Here is a 20,132-nt window from a genome sequence, read left to right as displayed (position 1 = left end):
TGTCCCCTTCGGCCCCGCCTGTTTCTTCTGCAGTTCGGCCCGCCTGTTCTTCTGCAGTTCGGCCCGCCTGTTCTTCCTGCAAGTTTCCGGCCCCGCTGTTCTTCTGTGCAGTTTCGGCCCGCCTGTTCTTCTGCAGTTTCGGCCCCGCCTGTTTCTTCTGTAGTTTCGGCCCGCCTGTTCTTCTGTGGTTTCGGCCCACCCACCTGTTCTTCTGTGGTTTCGGCCCAGCCTGCCTGTTCTTCTGTAGTTTCGGCCCACCTGTTCTTCTGCGGTTTCGGCCCAGCCCGCCTGTTCTCTGCGGTTTCGGCCCGCCTGTTCTTCTGCAGTTTTCGGCCGCCTGTTCTTCTTGCAGTTTCGGCCCGCCTGTTCTTCTGCAGTTTCGGCCCGCCTGTCTTCTGCAGTTTCGGCCCGCCTGTTCTATCTGTAGTTTCGGCCCGCCTGTTCTTCTGTGGTTTCGGCCCAGCCCGCCTCTTTTTCTGTGGTTTCAGCCCGCCTGTTCTTCTGCGGTTTCGGCCGGCACGCCTATTCTTCTGCGGTTTCGGTCCAGCCCTCTGTTCTTCGTAGTTTCGGCCGCCTGTTCTTCTGTGGTTTCGGCCCACCTGTTCTTCTGTGGTTTCGGCCCGGCCCGCCTGTTCTTCTGTAGTTTCGGCCCGCCTGTTCTTCTGTAGTTTCGGCCCGCCTGTTCTTCTGTGGTTTCGGCCCACCCACCTGTTCTTCTGTGGTTTCGGCCCAGCCTACGGTTCTTCTGTAGTGTTTTTCGGTCCCACTGTTCTTCTGCAGTTTCGGCCGCCTGTTCTTCTGCAGTTTCGGCCCGCCTGTTCTTCTGTAGTTTCGGCCCGCCTGTTCTTCTGTGGTTTCGGCCCACCCACCTGTTCTTCTGTGGTTTCGGCCCAGCCTACCTGTTCTTCTGTAGTTTCGGCCCACCTGTTCTTCTGTGGTTTCGGCCCAGCCCGCCTGTTCTTCTGTAGTTTCGGCCCGCCTGTTCTTCTGTAGTTTCGGCCCACCTGTTCTGTGGCTTCGGCCCAGCCCGCCTGTTCTTCTGTAGTTTCTGCCTGCCTGTTCTTCTGTGGTTTCGGCACAGCCCACCTGTTCTTCTGTAGTTTCGGCCCAGCCCACCTGTTCTTCTGTAGTTTCAGCCCAGCCCACCTGTTCTTCTGTAGTTTCGGCCCGTCTGTTCTTCTGTGGTTTTGAAGCTTCACGTCCAGCAAAGTTCAGCAGAATCCAGTGGGATGAATAAAATCTAGCAATGCAGGTATGTACTAATAAAAGACCTAAAAGGATTTTTCGCAAGACTGGTGTAGGGCAGCGTACAGTTGCGGAGGCTTGGTGTACAGTAGCGCAGTGTACACAGACTTGCATAGAGCAGCAGAGTGTGCAACACTCCACTGGCAGTCCATGAGTCTGTGAACATAAATTAAACATGTTTAATTTTTTGCATCCATTTTGCATCCCTCAGTGTATTTCCATGCAGGGCTCCATAAGCTCAGCTCAGGGCTCCATAAGGTTTTTTTTTTTTTACTGTTCCTGCAAGTCTAATACTTCTGCTACTTTTTCAGTGTAACTGCTGTGAATTTTAACTCTTATTTACTTCTGTGTGAATCCTGTGTTAGCCTTAGGAGTGGTTAGCTTACTTCATTATTGGTTAGCTTGTGCTTGATTGAATATACTCTTGATTTTCTTAGTGCACAAAGTACACTACTTCACACCTTCTGTAAATCCTGCGTGATGTTGGAAGATAGGGTGGCTCTCTTAGAGAGCCGTGTCTGTAAGTTAGAGCAGCTTCTTAGCTCAGTAGAGTTAGATGTTACGGGCACTCCAGATGAGGTTAGTGTTGGGCCGGCTAGCGAGCCCATTAGCATCAGCCTAGAAACGCCGGCTGTGGAGGACAGCTTTCAGACTGTGGCTAGGCGGGGGAAGCCCTGTAGGGCTTGGTGCCCGGTTGTGGTACCCCGATCACACTCGCCACTGCAAACTTTGAATCAGATCTCCCCCTTGGATTTGCCTGATGTGAATTCTGAGTCCACAAGTGACTTTCACTGCTGTCTCCAGGCCGAAACACCGGACTTTAGTGATAGGGGATTCTATCACCCACAAAGTCAGGTTACAGACGCTGGCTGATGTTAAATTTATTCCTGGGGCCAGAGCTCCTGACACTGCATCCCATCTTAGGGTCCCAATGCTGCAAAAGGGAAGACAGACTAAGGAACATGACATGAGATACAGTCACGGTTATTCACGTCGGCACCAATGATGTCAGGATGAAGCACTCAGAGGTCACAAAAATGGGCATAGAGAGGACTTGTGAGCTTGCCAGAAAGATGTGTTTGGCATCAATAAATAGTCTCTGGTCCCCTCCCCTCCCGGGGTACTGATGAGGCGTTTAGCAGGCTGACATCATTAAACAGGTGGCTGGCGCAATTTTGTAGACACCAAAGCTTTAGCTTTATTGATAACTGGCCTTTGTTCTGGGGCCGCCGTGGCTTGCTGATGCCGGACAGCCTCCACCCTACTGGAGAAGGTGCCACCATCTTGTCTGCAAACATAGTTCGAGCTCTACAGGCAGGGTAACATTAGGACTTTACAGCAGGCCACAGAGCAGGTGATTAGAGACCCTGCAAGGTATATGACAAATGTGGTAGTGGAATCCATTAGCTTAGCAAGGAAATTAGTGCAGAAAATCCACTATGGTGATAGTGCAGTTTATCTGCCAGGGAGGGAAATTCAACAAGTTGAGACTGTGGCCTGCTTCCGTAGATGTGTCCATAAAAATCATAGAGGGATATGCTTTGCAAACTTAATACCCATTACTACATTGGATGATGCTGAAAATGAGGATGGCCCGGTGGTTGTTCCAGCAATATCAAAGATTTCATGGCTGCTACCTACAACTTGCGTGGAATGTCTCAAACCTAAACCTACTTCTAGGCATCTTTATATAAGCTACTCTGGAACCACCCCTAAACCCAAACAGTTCAAACTGTCAACCCCACTGAGGTCCTTAGTCTGGGTCTCATTAACATATGATCACTGTCCTCAAATCATTGTTGATTAATGATCTCAATTATTGATCATCACTTCGATTTGAGTGAGTTACGTGAAAGCTGGCTTAAACCTACAGCTGTCCTCCCCTTAAATGATGCCTGCCCACCAGCATATACATTTAGTCACGTTCCTCGTGATGTATAGCAAGGCGGGGGTGTTGCTCTTATTTATAAATCTAGGTTTAGCTTATTAGCTGTTGGGGTCACAAATATAACTTGTTCGAGCATCTGATTCTCTGCTCTGCTCAGGATATTACACATTGCCAAGGTCAGAAGAATAAAAATCAGCCATATTACTTTGTCACTGTATATAGGCCTCCTGGCCCATATTCTGAATTCTTAGATGAATTTGGTGCGCTCATCTCTAACTTGTCAACTACTGCAGATAACATTCTGATCATTGGTGACTTTAACGTTCGTATAAATAAGCCTTCTGATCCCCTCTGCAAATCATTTATGGAAATTGTGGATGTATTAGGATTTCGGCAATGCATTCGGGACTCGACACACATTAATGGAAATACCCTGGATTTGGTTCTCGCAGGTGGTATTGCTGTCACGAATATTGACATCATGCCTCTTACATCAGTGGTTTCTGATCACTCACTTATTAAGTTCACAGTTTCGCTGCCGTGTTTAGTGGAACAACCTTATACAACCCCTGGCAAAAATTATGGAATCACCGGCCTCGGAGGATGTTCATTCAGTTGTTTAATTTTGTAGAAAAAAAGCAGATCACAGACATGACACAAAACTAAAGTCATTTCAAATGGCAACTTTCTGGCTTTAAGAAACACTATAAGAAATCAGGAAAAATAATTGTGGCAGTCAGTAACGGTTACTTTTTTAGACCAAGCAGAGGGAAAAAAAATATGGAATCACTCAATTCTGAGGAATAAATTATGGAATCACCCTGTAAATTTTCATCCCCAAAACTAACACCTGCATCAAATCAGATCCGCTCGTTAGTCTGCATCTAAAAAGGAGTGATCACACCTTGGAGAGCTGTTGCACCAAGTGGACTGACATGAATCATGGCTCCAACACGAGAGATGTCAATTGAAAACAAAGGAGACGATTATCAAACTCTTAAAAGAGGGTAAATCATCACGCAATGTTGCAAAAGATGTTGGTTGTTCACAGTCAGCTGTGTCTAAACTCTGGACCAAATACAAACAACATGGGAAGGTTAAAGGCAAACATACTGGTAGACCAAGGAAGACATCAAAGCGTCAAGACAGAAAACTTAAAGCAATGTGTCTCAAAAATCAAAAATGCACAACAAAACAAATGAGGAATGAATGGGAGGAAACTGGAGTCAATGTCTGTGACGGAACTGTAAGAAACCGCCTGAAGGAAATGGGATTTACATACAGAAAAGCTAACGAAAGCCACCATTAACACGTAAACAGGAAAAAAACAAGGTTACAATGGGCTAAGGAAAAGCAATCGTGGACTGTGGATGACTGGATGAAAGTCATATTCAGTGATGAATCTCGAATCTGCATTGGGCAAGGTGATGATGCTGGAACTTTTGTTTGGTGCCGTTCCAATGAGATTTATAAAGATGACTGCCTGAAGAGAACATGTAAATTTCCACAGTCATTGATGATATGGGGCTGCATGTCAGGTAAAGGCACTGGGGAGATGGTTGATATTTTGGACACTTTTCTTATCCCATCAATTGAAAGGATGTTTGGGGATGATGAAATCATTTTTCAAGATGATAATGCATCTTGCCATAGAGCAAAAACTGTGAAAACATTCCTTGCAAAAAGACACATAGGGTCAATGTCATGGCCTGCAAATAGTCCAGATCTTAATCCAATTGAAAATCTTTGGTGGAAGTTGAAGAAAATGGTCCATGACAAGGCTCCAACCTGCAGAGCTGATCTGGCAACAGCAATCAGAGAAAGTTGGAGCCAGATTGATGAAGAGTACTGTTTGTCACTCATTAAGTCCATGCCTCAGAGACTGCAAGCTGTTATAAAAGCCAGAGGTGGTGCAACAAAATACTAGTGATGTGTTGGAGCGTTCTTTTGTTTTTCATGATTCCATAATTTATTCCTCAGAATTGAGTGATTCCATATTTGTTTCCCTCTGCTTGGTCTAAAAACGTAACCGTTACTGACTGCCACAGTTTTTTTCCTGATTTCTTATAGTGTTTCTTAAAGCCATAAAGTTGCCATTTAAAATGACTTTAGTTTTGTGTCATGTCTGTGATCTGCTTTTTTTCTACAAAATTAAACAACTGAATGAACATCCTCCGAAGCCGGTGATTCCATCATTTTTGCCAGGGGTTGTATATCATTACGGCGATGCATCAACTCCTCAACTAAAACTGAACTCGAAGCTAGACTGCCTGATGTCTTAGCTTCACATTTGACAAATACCCAATCAGTAGACAGTCTTGTGGATAGTTTAAACTCAGTGCTCAAAACTACACTCGACATGATGGTGCCACCTGCTGAAGACCCTCCTGTCCTGTGCACCAACAGCATTTCCTGTATATTTGTTTTGTGAATTGTTCTGTACTTTGTGTCAGTATAATGGCCCAAGCAGAGGGTCACCCCTTTGAGTCTGGTCTGCTTGAAGATTCTTCCTCAGATGGAGTTTTTTCCTTACCACTGTTGCTCTGGGGGTTAGTAAGGTTAGACCTTACTTGTGTGAAGCACCTTGAGGCAACTCTGTTGTGATTTGGCGCTATATAAATGAAAATAAATTGAAAAAAAATTTAAAAATCAGCACATGGCTCTATGAGCTCGGCACAGGGCTCCATGAGCTCGCCGTAGTCAGTATGCCGGATTATGCAACTCTACGTTGGCCCGGAGTGAAAGGGGCTTAAGTGACACTGTGTGACAGACTGAACACAGTTCCACAGCACTGCGGCTGCATGCCAAGCACTGTTACGCTGCACCACTGCATGACAAGCTACAGCAGATGGTGCTCACCACCTCAGGAAGCGGCCAGGTTCTACTTACTGCTGGGTGAGACCAACCCCTGCCAGGATGTAAACCAACAACCTTCCTCACAGCAGGCCAGTTCTCTGAGCGCAAAAGCAGCACAGCTGATGATGTCATCATGTGCATCATAAAGATTACTGTGTGATGTCAAGATGATCAGTTAAGATGTGGCTGCAGCAAAGAGGCAGAGCACGCTACCCGTTAAAGGGTTGACGGCTCTGTCTTCCCGACTGCCTCACATGGAACACGGGGCGTGGCTTCATCTATGCACATTTTGATGAGTGCATGGTGGTGTGCATCACCTGTGTGTGCGCACCGGGTCGTCTCTTTCTTGTGTTTGTGTTAGTGTCAATCTCAAAGACCAAAACACACTGACAAAACACACAAAGTGAGAAAAACAACACAACAACCGGAAAAAAAGACAAGAAGCAAAAGAGGACAGAGCGCAGAGCATTAGCTGAGGGAATCACCTCAAAAACATCAGCTCATTTCACCTCAACATTAACCCACGTGCTTGTTATCACGGTCACATGACATGGGACACTGTCCACACAGAGACAGGGGTCAGGCCGACACACAAATGTTTTGAATCATATTGGTATTTCATCCACATGGTGCCAGAATTTTCAGGGCCCAAAAACGCTACTTATTGAAAATGGGTCCCACAGTGGATAACCTGAAAACAGCAGATCTGAGGTTGCATGTGTACAGCCAAAATGGAACTTTTCTGAAAAAAATGTCACAGCCCCCCCCCCCCCCCCCACACACACACACACTTCCCTAACCTCAGTGGCTCATAATCAACGACCTGCTGATGATGTCTGTAACATTTAACAATTTTTTGTTTTGTCTTGGTGGATCATTAATGGGATTTATTTTCATCATGTGCTGATGACAGATGGTTGTGGTGAACACTACTTGAAAAAATGAAGTGCTGTGACACGAATAAAAAAAAAAACTGCAGAAAGGACATTCAGCTTTTAAAATAATTATTTTTTCTTCTTGTTAGTGGGACAAAGCGCCGGCTTCCTCTGGTTCAGGCTGAGAAATGCACTCGGAGCAGACAAACACTGAGGGACTCTTTAAAAATTTCCTTACAAGTAATTTCCACAATAAGGTATTAAAGTATTTCCAGACATCATCTTCCAAAACAAGGACTTCAGTTGTGATGATGAATCCACCTAAGAGGTCATATTAAAAGACTGACTCAATGTGCTGCTTTACTGATCAGGTCCTTACACCAGCTACGCACACGCTCCATGTCATCTCCTCCGCATTTGTGGAAGCGTTACAATGCCACATACAAGCCTGGCATATGTATTATAGTGTTTTCTAGCGGTTCAAACATTTTCTGTGTACGGAGATATTTCTTGGAAAGGCGCCATGTTTACAAACACTTGCTGAAACAACCAAGTAAAAGATCGCATAAGGAAAGTTCCATGTTGACAACACCTTAGTTTACATGCAGACTCAATCCTTTATGGAATCCCAGCTCCACCTTGAATGCATCCGTCATTCCTCCTGTACACTTCAACGCCGTCACACTGTCCTCATACACATCCTTCCTCATTCAATCTCACAACTTTATTGATACAGTTTTTAACCAACGTGTACCCAATCCTATGACCTCAGCCAGCACCAGGAGCAGAAGACATCACACCATTAGCTTTGAAGACACTTCAGACATGTCTGTGCTTATTAAATGTCTTCCCTCTGATGAAAGCAGCTGGTAAAATAAAAACCTAAATGGAAATGGACATTCCATTTTGGGGGGTGGGGGGGGAAGACAGATGTAACTTTGGCTTTTGTTTTCTGAGAGCAGAAGGTCAACACAGCACACACACAGACATGGCTGGTTAGGGAGGTAGAGTGGAGTGATGAAAGGTCACCCCCCCAAATTCTGTTCAGCAGGATAAGAGATTTTAAAATGTTCACAAACATTCAAACTGAACATGTGATGGTTCTTCACCATTTACAAAGCTGAGCCAGTCAGCTTACAGCTTTACAAAGGGAGGGAGGGCTTGGGATGGTGTCATGGCTTACCAAGAAGAGGGCGGAGTCATCTGTGTGGGTGGAGCGTCTGGATGGGTAGACATTCTGAACACACACACACACACACACACACACACACACACACACACACACACACACACACACCACACACAGGATATGACACTGAACAGACACTGTGGACTGAGGGGCGTGGTGTAAACACAGAAGGGGCAGGACTAAAGGCTTCGTCTAACAGAATAAATCATTTGCGTTAAGCTGTGTGATGACCGCAGACTGACTATAAAACCACAGAGCAGGTTTTGAATATTTATCCAAAGCAGAGTTGATGCTTCACCAGCAGGGGGCACTGTCCCACCCAGACAAGGTTTGAAAGCACGTACTGGTCCTGCACGGTGCACTGAGCTTAACAAGGAGCCACCCAGGCAGAACTGCAGTCCCTGTGGTCTGGTCCGGGCACCGGGGTCTTCAGCAGTGACACACCTGGTCATGTTTCATTTTTGTCTCATCAACTAACATGTGACATAAAGTCATTTGCCAGTACTGAAGAATTCTGCAGTGAGACCAAATACCAAAGACAGCTAGTGACTGGCGGAACAGGAGGCACCACAGCACAGGGCTGAACCTGTGTGGAGCCACAAACCACGGGACTCAGCTGTCCAATCAGTGAGTAGACCTAATGGCCGGTCAACTGTGAGTGTGCAGCATGAAGGCAGAGACCATCTCTTAATTATGACCAGCAGAGGGTGCTGTGGTTTTGTACAGGAATGTGTGGGAATCCACACTTCAGAGCTCGCTCGATCACCTGAGAGAAACACGAAACTGTCTTCATTACATCCAGGAGGGGGCGATGTTCTTCCTCTCTGACTGATATGTGGTCATGCAGCCATACTGGATGGCAACTTCCACATTGCATGAACGGCAAATGACTGATCCTTATGTTTAGGAGGTGTGCTCATTCACTTTATTTACAGCTGTCTACACAAATTCTAATAAACGCCTGCCTTAAATAAGCACCGGACGTTATGTGTATGAAAAAGATTACATCTGGTCAAGTCCCTCTATTTTTTAAGTCCGCTGTGGAGTGGTACCTTAAAATCCTGAAGCCTGATTTATGCTTCTGCAGATCTGTAAATTTGTGGTCATGCCGGGTGCATGACCCTTTTAAAGTTCTCTGTCGCGTCTTTATGCAATTTTTCTGGGTTATGCTTTTTCTGGATTAATTTGTCCCTCAATGACCTCTTCTTTCATCAACCTCCAACTCAAAGGTCAGGTGTACAATTTCCTCCATGAAATTCAGATCATTTGAATGTCTTTTTCCCCTGTTGTGAAGTTGGTCATATTTGTGGACTTTTCTGCCAAACGTATTGGATCCAGTGGTGGGCACAGTTCCGCTAATCCGCTAATTATCGAAGATAATGTTTTCATTATCGGATGAGCTTATCAGATAACTTTGAAAGCTGTCATCGCAACCAATTATCTTTCGATAGGTTTTGGTCTGATAATTGTTAGACCGCGAACATTTTTGCAAATGTAGTAGATGCGCAGTTCTATCCTCTACAAACAGAGAAGAGCTGGTCCCAGAAGAACCTGCTCTATCCTCTGCAGGCAAAGGAGAACTGGTCATAGAAAAGAAACAAACTCATTTCTTCTGACCCCATACTGATTCACTGGCAATATCACCCAAGTCATCCAGAGGCATACAGTTTTAACTTATGGTTAAAATTAAAATTTTAACCAAACTAATTTCAGACAAGTCATTTAAATTAATGTCACGTCTGAAGTTTTATAAAGTGAAAATATCAGATATATGTTTTAGTTTTAAAGTAATGCACTAATTTTGAAGGTTTTAGTGTGGATGTGGTGTGTGCACAGTGCATTATGGGTAAAAGTTCACAACAGGAGAAATGCATTTGAGACGCTCTGATCAGGCTCCACACAGACAACAGCATTAAACTCTTTGTATATTGTGCCTAAAACTCTCATGAATATATTCTCTGGGTTTATAGACGTTACTGTGTTTGCTTTATGTAAAAATGCGGGAAGAAGCCCAGGTTGCTTTTCCAAAAGCCGAAAAGTCTGACCGGTTACATCAGTGTTGTCGACCGCAGGATTTTAAAATTATCTGTAGGTTTCCAAAACCTGAGAGACTACACAAATCATACATCTGACAGATTTAGTTGTACAGTGTGTGGTGTCAGCTAACCGATCAGATGTTATTACGCCTCACGGAGCAACTGATTGATCTGTTATGACACAGCACCGAGCCGCTAAACGATCGGATGTTACGACGCCTCACGGAGCGACTGATTGATGTGTTATGACACAGCACCGAGCCGCTAACCGATTGGATGTTATGACGCCTCACGGAGCGACTAATCGATGCATTATGACACAGCACTGAGCCGCTAAACGATCGGATGTTACGACGCCTCACGGAGCGACTGATTGATGTGTTATGACACAGCACCGAGCCGCTAACCGATTGGATGTTATGACGCCTCACGGAGCGACTAATCGATGCATTATGACACAGCACTGAGCCGCTAAATGATCGGATGTTATGACGCCTCACGGAGCAACTGATTGATGTGTTATGACACCGCACCGAGCCGCTAACCGATCGGATGTTATGACGCCTCACGGGGCAACTGATTGATGTGTTATGATCAATGTGTTAGACCATAGGGGAGGTGATGATCTAGTGGTTAAGGTGTTGGGCTTGAGACCAGAAGATTCTGGGTTCAAATCCCCGCCTGACTGGAAAATCACTAAGGGCCCTTGGGCAAGGTCTTTAATCCCCTATTGCTCCCGGTGTGTAGTGTAGTAGCGCCTTGTATGGCAGCACCCTGACATCGGGGTGAATGTGAGGCATAATTGTAAAGCGCTTTGAGCGTCTGATGCAGATGGAAAAGCGCTATATAAATGCAGTCCATTTACCATTTATGACACCGCACCGAGCCGCTAACCAATCAGATGTTAAAGCGCCTTGGGGCAACTGTTTGTTGTGATTTGGCGCTATATAAATGAAATTGATTGAATTGATTGATTGATTGATGTTATGACGCCTCACGGAGCAAATGATTGAAGCACTGAACATGTTTTCACTATTATTTGATTTCTTTGTGTGACTGACATCGTTATTCAAGCATTCAAACGCGATTCCTATCACCACACAACTCCAACCACACATGAGAAAGTTTTTTGACAGTTCTTGTTACTGAAAGAAACCTTGTCTCTTTAACCGGATAGAGTTGTGATGTCATCAGGCGTGCGCTTAGGTGCTGTCTAGCGGGATCTTGAAAATTTCTTTCCTTTTTTTTTATATACAAATGAACAAAAATGACATTTTACAAAAGCACATTTATTTTTAAACACCAACACGTTACAATGATTCACTTGTGTTAGTTTTTACATAGAATGAATGAATCAACCAATCAGTATGAGCGGAGGCTTAGTTACCCATAATCCCTTTGGGCATCTGTGTGTTAATATTCAAATCTTCAGAATGAGTGCATTATTTTAAATTTAACAGATGTGTTATATATCACTTTGTACATTTTAAGAGTTTACATTAATGTAGTTATTCTATCCGGAATAATTTTATTTATAAAGCAAAACCATAATTCAAACCTGCTTTCCGTTTCAAGACCTCTGCCTCATCGCAGGACCACTGTATCCTGTCAGGGTAAATGATGTTTTCCTACAGCAGCTTACAGCTTTCTTACACCGTTGGTTCTATCAGAAGCTTTATTGGTGTTTAAACTCAAAATCAGCTTCCTAGTAGCTGAGAGTGCATGGGAGGCAAAATTTAAACTCTTTAGATAAGTTTTAGATAAGTTTTTAGGCAGTTTATCGGTTTAGCATTAAAAAAAGATAACTTTTCAGTTAGCTGATTACCAGTTATGGAAGCTAACTTTTTGGTTAGCTGTGCCCACCACCGATTTGATCCATGATCAAAATGAAGAGGAAGGAGTGAAAATGTAAAAGTGACAAACCACAGCACTTTGCAGTGTCAGATTTAACAGGTGCACGTCAGACTGCAGGTCCCGTGCCTGAGCACAGTTAAAAAAAAAAAAAAAGGCCGGGCTTGTAATCATGGAAACACAGCATCCACTTTCCTCAAATCAGTGTGTCAGTGCTGAACTTTAATTTCGTACCTTTGTTACTGGGTGCGTCCAGACTGCTGTCAGGTACATGCATTTAATGAAAATGCATTGCGGTTGGATAGGACATTGTATCCGATGTGAGTAAAAATCGATTATACAAAATCTGTTATCTACTGTTTATTACATGGAAAAAATACACAAATGTATTACGACTTTTGCTTTTGTGCAGTGAGTGTGAATACCTGATTTATACAATGACAGATTAGGGTTTTGCTGTACTGACTCAGGCTTTTATAACCAAGATGTCATGAGTAACCAAACTGATGACCACATCCTGCCCCCATCCAGCAGGGAAGAAGCTGAAGGCACCCAAAACTTTTGTATGTTATTATACTGACTATGTGTGTTATGTCTGTGTTATTACACTGACAATGTTTGTTACGTCTGTTTTATTAGACTGGTGTTTGTTATGTCTGTATTTTTATACTCATGTTTATGTTGTGTTTATGTATCATGTTTACGCTTGTTATGTCCGTATACTATACTGATGATTGTTATGTCTGTATTATTATATTGATGATTGTTATGTCTGTATTATTATACTGATGATCTTTGTCTGTGTTATGACACTGACGATATTCGTTACGTCCGTGTTATTACAGTGATGATCGTTATTACACTGACGTTTGTTCTGTTTGCTGTAATACTGATGTGATGTCCGTGTTATTACACTGATGTCTGTTATGACACTGTCATGTCCGTGTTATTACAGTGATGTTTGTTATTACACTGTTTGTCATGTCCGTGTTATTACACTGACGTTTGTTATTACACTGTTTGTCATGTCCGTGTTATTACAGTGACGTTTGTTATTACACTGTTTGTCATGTCCGTGTTATTACAGTGATGTTTGTTATTACACTGTTTGTCATGTCCGTGTTATTACAGTGATGTTTGTTATTACAGTGATGTCTGTTATGTCCGTGTTATTACAGTGATGTTTATTACACTGATGTCTGTTAGTCTTTGTTATTACAGTGATGTTTGTTATTACACTGATGTCTGTTAGTCTGTGTTATTACAGTGATGTTTGTTATTACACTGATGTTTGTCATGTCCGTGTGATCACACTGATGTTTGTCATGTCCGTGTTATCACACTAATGTTTGTTCTTATGCTGATGATGTGATGTACATGTTATTACACTGTTTGTTATTACACTGATGTCTTATGTCCGCGTTATGTCTTATGTCCGCGTCTGTTATTTCCATGTTATTACACTGATGTTTGTCATGTCAATGTTATCACACTGATGTTTGTTCTGTTTGTTCTTATGCTGATGATGTGATGTCCATGTTATTACACCAATGTTTCTTATTACACTGATGTCTTCTGACCGCGTTATTATAGCGATGTCTGTTATTTCCATGTTATCACACTGATGTTTGTTCTGTTTGTTGTTATACTGATGATGTGATGTCCGTGTTATCACACTGTTTGTTCTGTTTGTTGTTATACTGATGATGTGATGTCCGTGTTATCACACTGATGTTTGTTATTACAGTGATGTTTGTTCTGTTGTTATACTTTACACAGACTAAAGTTAATTATGGAGTTCCACAAGGTTCTGTGCTAGGACCAATTTTATTCACTTTATACATGTTTCCCTTAGGCAGTATTATTAGACAGCATTGCTTAAATTTTCATTGTTACGCAGATGATACCCAGCTTTATCTATCCATGAAGCCAGAGGACACACACCAATTAGTTAAACTGCAGGATTGTCTTACAGACATAAGGACATGGATGACCTCTAATTTCCTGCTTTTAAACTCAGATAAAACTGAAGTTCTTGTACTTGGCCCCACAAATCTTAGAAACATGGTGTCTAACCAGATCCTTACTCTGGATGGCATTACCCTGACCTCTAGTAATACTGTGAGAAATCTTGGAGTCATTTTTGATCAGGATATGTCATTCAAAGCGCATATTAAACAAATATGTAGGACTGCTTTTTTGCATTTACGCAATATCTCTAAAATCAGAAAGGTCTTGTCTCAGAGTGATGCTGAAAAACTAATTCATGCATTTATTTCCTCTAGGCTGGACTATTGTAATTCATTATTATCAGGTTGTCCTAAAAGTTCCCTAAAAAGCCTTCAGTTAATTCAAAATGCTGCAGCTAGAGTACTGACGAAGACTAGAAGGAGAGAGCATATCTCACCCATATTGGCCTCTCTTCATTGGCTTCCTGTTAATTCTAGAATAGAATTTAAAATTATTCTTCTTACTTATAAGGTTTTGAATAATCAGGTCCCATCTTATCTTAGGGACCTCGTAGTACCATATCACCCCAATAGAGCGCTTCGCTCTCAGACTGCAGGCTTACTTGTAGTTCCTAGGGTTTGTAAGAGAAGAATGGGAGGCAGAGCGTTCAGCTTTCAGGCTCCTCTCCTGTGGAACCAGCTCCCAATTCAGATCAGGGAGACAGACACCCTCTCTACTTTTAAGATTAGGCTTAAAACTTTCCTTTTTGCTAAAGCTTATAGTTAGGGCTGGATCAGGTGACCCTGAACCATCCCTTAGTTATGCTGCTATAGACGTAGACTGCTGGGGGGTTCCCATGATGCACTGTTTCTTTCTCCTTTTGCTCTGTATGCACCACTCTGCATTTAATCATTAGTGATCGATGGTTGTTGTGTGTATTGGTGGGGTTGTGGTGTGTATTGTTGGTTGTGTGTATTGTTGGTTGTTGTGTGTATTGTTGGTTGTGTGTATTGGTGGTTGTTGTGTGTATTGTTGGTTGTGTGTATTGTTGGTTGTTGTGTGTATTGTTGGTTGTTGTGTGTATTGTTGGTTGTTGTGTGTATTGTTGGTTGTGTGTATTGGTGGGGTTGTGGTGTGTATTGTTGGGGGTTGTTGTGTGTACTGTTGGGGGTTGTGGTGTGTATTGTTGGGGGTTGTTGTGTGTATTGTTGGGGGTTGTTGTGTGTACTGTTGGGGGTTGTGGTGTGTACTGTTGGGGTTGTACTGATGATCAGATTCTGTGTACTGCTGGATCAGGTGACCCTGAACCATCCCTTAGTTATGCTGCTATAGACGTAGACTGCTGGGGGGTTCCCATGATGCACTGTTTCTTTCTCTTTTTGCTCTGTATGCACCACTCTGCATTTAATCATTAGTGATCGATCTCTGCTCCCCTCCACAGCATGTCTTTTTCCTGGTTCTCTCCCTCAGCCCCAACCAGTCCCAGCAGAAGACTGTCCCTCCCTGAGCCTGGTTCTGCTGGAGGTTTCTTCCTGTTAAAAGGGAGTTTTTCCTTCCCACTGTAGCCAAGTGCTTGCTCACAGGGGGTCGTTTTGACCGTTGGGGTTTTACGTTTGGCCTTGCCTTACAATATAAAGCGCCTTGGGGCAACTGTTTGTTGTGATTTGGCGCAATATAAAAAAATTGATTGATTGATTGATTGATACTGATGATGTGATGTCCGTGATACTACACTGATGTTTGTTATTATAGTGATGTCTGTTATGTCCCTGTTATTATACTGATGTTTGTTATTACACTGTCTGTTATGTCCGTATTATTACAGTGATGTTTGTTATGTCCGTGTTATTACACGGATGTTTGTTCTGTTTCTTGTTATACTGATGATGTGATGTCCGTGTTATTACACTGATGTCTGTTATTACACTGTTTGTCAGGTCCATGTTATTACACTGATGTCTGTTATTACACTGTTTGTCAGGTCCGTGTTATTACACTGATGTCTGTTATTACACTGTTTGTCATGTCCGTGTTATTACACTGATGTCTGTTATTACACTGTTTGTCATGTCCGTGTTATTACACTGTTTGTCATGTCAGTGTTATTACAGTGATGTTTGTTATTACACTGTTTGTCATGTCCGTGTTATTACAGTGATGTTTGTTATTACAGTGATGTCTGTTATGTCCCTGTTATTATACTGATGTTTGTTATTACACTGTCTGTTATGTCCGTATTATTACAGTGATGTTTGTCATGTCCGTGTTATTACACTGACGTTTGTTCTGTTTGTTGTAATACTGATGTGATGTCCGTGTTATTACACTGACGTTTGTTCCGTTTGTTGTAATACTGATGTGATGTCCGTGTTATTACACTGACGTTTGTTCCGTTTGTTGTAATACTGATGTGATGTCCGTGTTATTACACTGACGTTTGTTCCGTTTGTTGTAATACTGATGTGATGTCCGTGTTATTACACTGACGTTTGTTCCGTTTGTTGTAATACTGATGTGATGTCCGTGTTATTACACTGACGTTTGTTCTGTTTGTTGTAATACTGATGTGATGTCCGTGTTATTACACTGTTTGTTCTGTTTGTTGTAATACTGATGTGATGTCCGTGTTATTACACTGTTTGTTCTGTTTGTTGTAATACTGATGTGATGTCCGTGTTATTACACTGTTTGTTCTGTTTGTTGTAATACTGATGTGATGTCCGTGTTATTACACTGTTTGTTCTGTTTGTTGTAATACTGATGTGATGTCCGTGTTACTACACTGTCTGTTATTACACTGTTTGTCATGTCCGTGTTGTTACAGTGATGTCTGTTATGTCCGTGTTATCACACTGATGTTTGTTCTGTTTGTTGTTATACTGATGATGTGATGTCCGTGTTATTACACTGATGTTTGTTATTACACTGTTTGTCATGTCCGTGTTATTACACTGATGTTTGTTATTACACTGTTTGTCATGTCCGTGTTATTACACTGATGTCTGTTATGTCCGTGTTATTACACTGATGTCTGTTATTACACTGATGTCTGTTATGTCCGTGTTATTACACTGACGTTTGTTCTGTTTGTTGTAATACTGATGTGATGTCCGTGTTATTACACTGACGTTTGTTCTGTTTGTTGTAATACTGATGTGATGTCCGTGTTATTACACTGACGTTTGTTCTGTTTGTTGTAATACTGATGTGATGTCCGTGTTATTACACTGACGTTTGTTCTGTTTGTTGTAATACTGATGTGATGTCCGTGTTATTACACTGACGTTTGTTCTGTTTGTTGTAATACTGATGTGATGTCCGTGTTATTACACTGACGTTTGTTCTGTTTGTTGTAATACTGATGTGATGTCCGTGTTATTACACTGACGTTTGTTCTGTTTGTTGTAATACTGATGTGATGTCCGTGTTATTACACTGACGTTTGTTCTGTTTGTCGTAATACTGATGTGATGTCCGTGTTATTACACTGACGTTTGTTCTGTTTGTCGTAATACTGATGTGATGTCCGTGTTATTACACTGACGTTTGTTATTACACTGTCTGTCGTAATACTGATGTGATGTCCGTGTTATTACACTGACGTTTGTTATTACACTGTCTGTCATGTCCGTGTTATTACACTGACGTTTGTTATTACACTGTCTGTCATGTCCGTGTTATTACACTGACGTTTGTTATTACACTGTCTGTCATGTCCGTGTTATTACGGTGATGTTTGTTATTACACTGTCTGTCATGTCCGTGTTATTACGGTGATGTTTGTTATTACACTGTCTGTCATGTCCGTGTTATTACGGTGATGTTTGTTTTTACACTGTCTGTCATGTCCGTGTTATTACGGTGATGTTTGTTATTACACTGTCTGTCATGTCCGTGTTATTACGGTGATGTTTGTTATTACACTGTCTGTCATGTCCGTGTTATTACGGTGATGTTTGTTATTACACTGTCTGTCATGTCCGTGTTATTACGGTGATGTTTGTTATTACACTGTCTGTCATGTCCGTGTTATTACGGTGATGTTTGTTATTACACTGTCTGTCATGTCCGTGTTATTACGGTGATGTTTGTTATTACACTGTCTGTCATGTCCGTGTTATTACGGTGATGTTTGTTATTACACTGTCTGTCATGTCCGTGTTATTACGGTGATGTTTGTTATTACACTGTCTGTCATGTCCGTGTTATTACGGTGATGTTTGTTATTACACTGTCTGTCATGTCCGTGTTATTACGGTGATGTTTGTTATTACACTGTCTGTCATGTCCGTGTTATTACGGTGATGTTTGTTATTACACTGTCTGTCATGTCCGTGTTATTACGGTGATGTTTGTTATTACACTGTCTGTCATGTCCGTGTTATTACGGTGATGTTTGTTATTACACTGTCTGTCATGTCCGTGTTATTACAGTGATGTTTGTTATTACACTGTCTGTCATGTCCGTGTTATTACAGTGATGTTTGTTATTACACTGTCATGTCCGTGTTATTACAGTGTTATTACAGTTTGTCATGCCCATGTTATTACAGTGATGTTTGTTATTACACTGTTTGTCATGTCTGTGTTATTACAGTGATGCCTGTTATGTCCGTATTATTACAGTGATGTTTGTTATGTCCGTGTTATTACACGGATGTTTGTTCTGTTTCTTGTTATACTGATGATGTGATGTCCGTGTTATTACACTGATGTCTGTTATTACACTGTTTGTCAGGTCCATGTTATTACACTGATGTCTGTTATTACACTGTTTGTCAGGTCCGTGTTATTACACTGATGTCTGTTATTACACTGTTTGTCATGTCCGTGTTATTACACTGTTTGTCATGTCAGTGTTATTACAGTGATGTTTGTTATTACACTGTTTGTCATGTCCGTGTTATTACAGTGATGTTTGTTATTACAGTGATGTCTGTTATGTCCCTGTTATTATACTGATGTTTGTTATTACACTGTCTGTTATGTCCGTATTATTACAGTGATGTTTGTCATGTCCGTGTTATTACACTGACGTTTGTTCTGTTTGTTGTAATACTGATGTGATGTCCGTGTTATTACACTGACGTTTGTTCTGTTTGTTGTAATACTGATGTGATGTCCGTGTTATTACACTGACGTTTGTTCTGTTTGTTGTAATACTGATGTGATGTCCGTGTTATTACACTGACGTTTGTTCTGTTTGTTGTAATACTGATGTGATGTCCGTGTTATTACACTGACGTTTGTTCTGTTTGTTGTAATACTGATGTGATGTCCGTGTTATTACACTGACGTTTGTTCTGTTTGTTGTAATACTGATGTGATGTCCGTGTTATTACACTGTTTGTTCTGTTTGTTGTAATACTGATGTGATGTCCGTGTTATTACACTGTTTGTTCTGTTTGTTGTAATACTGATGTGATGTCCGTGTTATTACACTGTTTGTTCTGTTTGTTGTAATACTGATGTGATGTCCGTGTTACTACACTGTTTGTTCTGTTTGTTGTAATACTGATGTGATGTCCGTGTTACTACACTGTCTGTTATTACACTGTTTGTCATGTCCGTGTTGTTACAGTGATGTCTGTTATGTCCGTGTTATCACACTGATGTTTGTTCTGTTTGTTGTTATACTGATGATGTGATGTCCGTGTTATTACACTGATGTTTGTTATTACACTGTTTGTCATGTCCGTGTTATTACACTGATGTTTGTTATTACACTGTTTGTCATGTCCGTGTTATTACACTGATGTCTGTTATTACACTGTTTGTCATGTCCGTGTTATTACACTGATGTCTGTTATGTCCGTGTTATTACACTGACGTTTGTTCTGTTTGTTGTAATACTGATGTGATGTCCGTGTTATTACACTGACGTTTGTTCTGTTTGTTGTAATACTGATGTGATGTCCGTGTTATTACACTGACGTTTGTTCTGTTTGTTGTAATACTGATGTGATGTCCGTGTTATTACACTGACGTTTGTTCTGTTTGTTGTAATACTGATGTGATGTCCGTGTTATTACACTGACGTTTGTTCTGTTTGTTGTAATACTGATGTGATGTCCGTGTTATTACACTGTTTGTTCTGTTTGTTGTAATACTGATGTGATGTCCGTGTTATTACACTGTTTGTTCTGTTTGTTGTAATACTGATGTGATGTCCGTGTTATTACACTGTTTGTTCTGTTTGTTGTAATACTGATGTGATGTCCGTGTTACTACACTGTTTGTTC

At 41.8% G+C, this 20,132-nt stretch overlaps 1 protein-coding gene across 2 annotated transcripts in view; it reads right to left on the bottom strand.

Moving 5' to 3' along the window:
• The window catches only part of lrch3 (leucine-rich repeats and calponin homology (CH) domain containing 3), a 129,276-nt gene that overhangs the window by 36,830 nt on the left and 72,314 nt on the right, over positions 1-20,132 (bottom strand). For both annotated transcript variants that reach the window (XM_034165316.1, XM_034165317.1), the window contains exon 14: positions 8,048-8,101. In XM_034165316.1, the coding sequence (XP_034021207.1) occupies positions 8,048-8,101 (54 nt within the window). The remainder of the gene's footprint in view (positions 1-8,047; positions 8,102-20,132) is intronic.

This window comes from Thalassophryne amazonica, unplaced genomic scaffold (genome assembly GCF_902500255.1).
Source record: "Thalassophryne amazonica unplaced genomic scaffold, fThaAma1.1, whole genome shotgun sequence".
NCBI classification, from domain to species: Eukaryota; Metazoa; Chordata; class Actinopteri; order Batrachoidiformes; family Batrachoididae; genus Thalassophryne; species Thalassophryne amazonica.
This window is presented reverse-complemented; position numbering and strand designations above follow the sequence as displayed.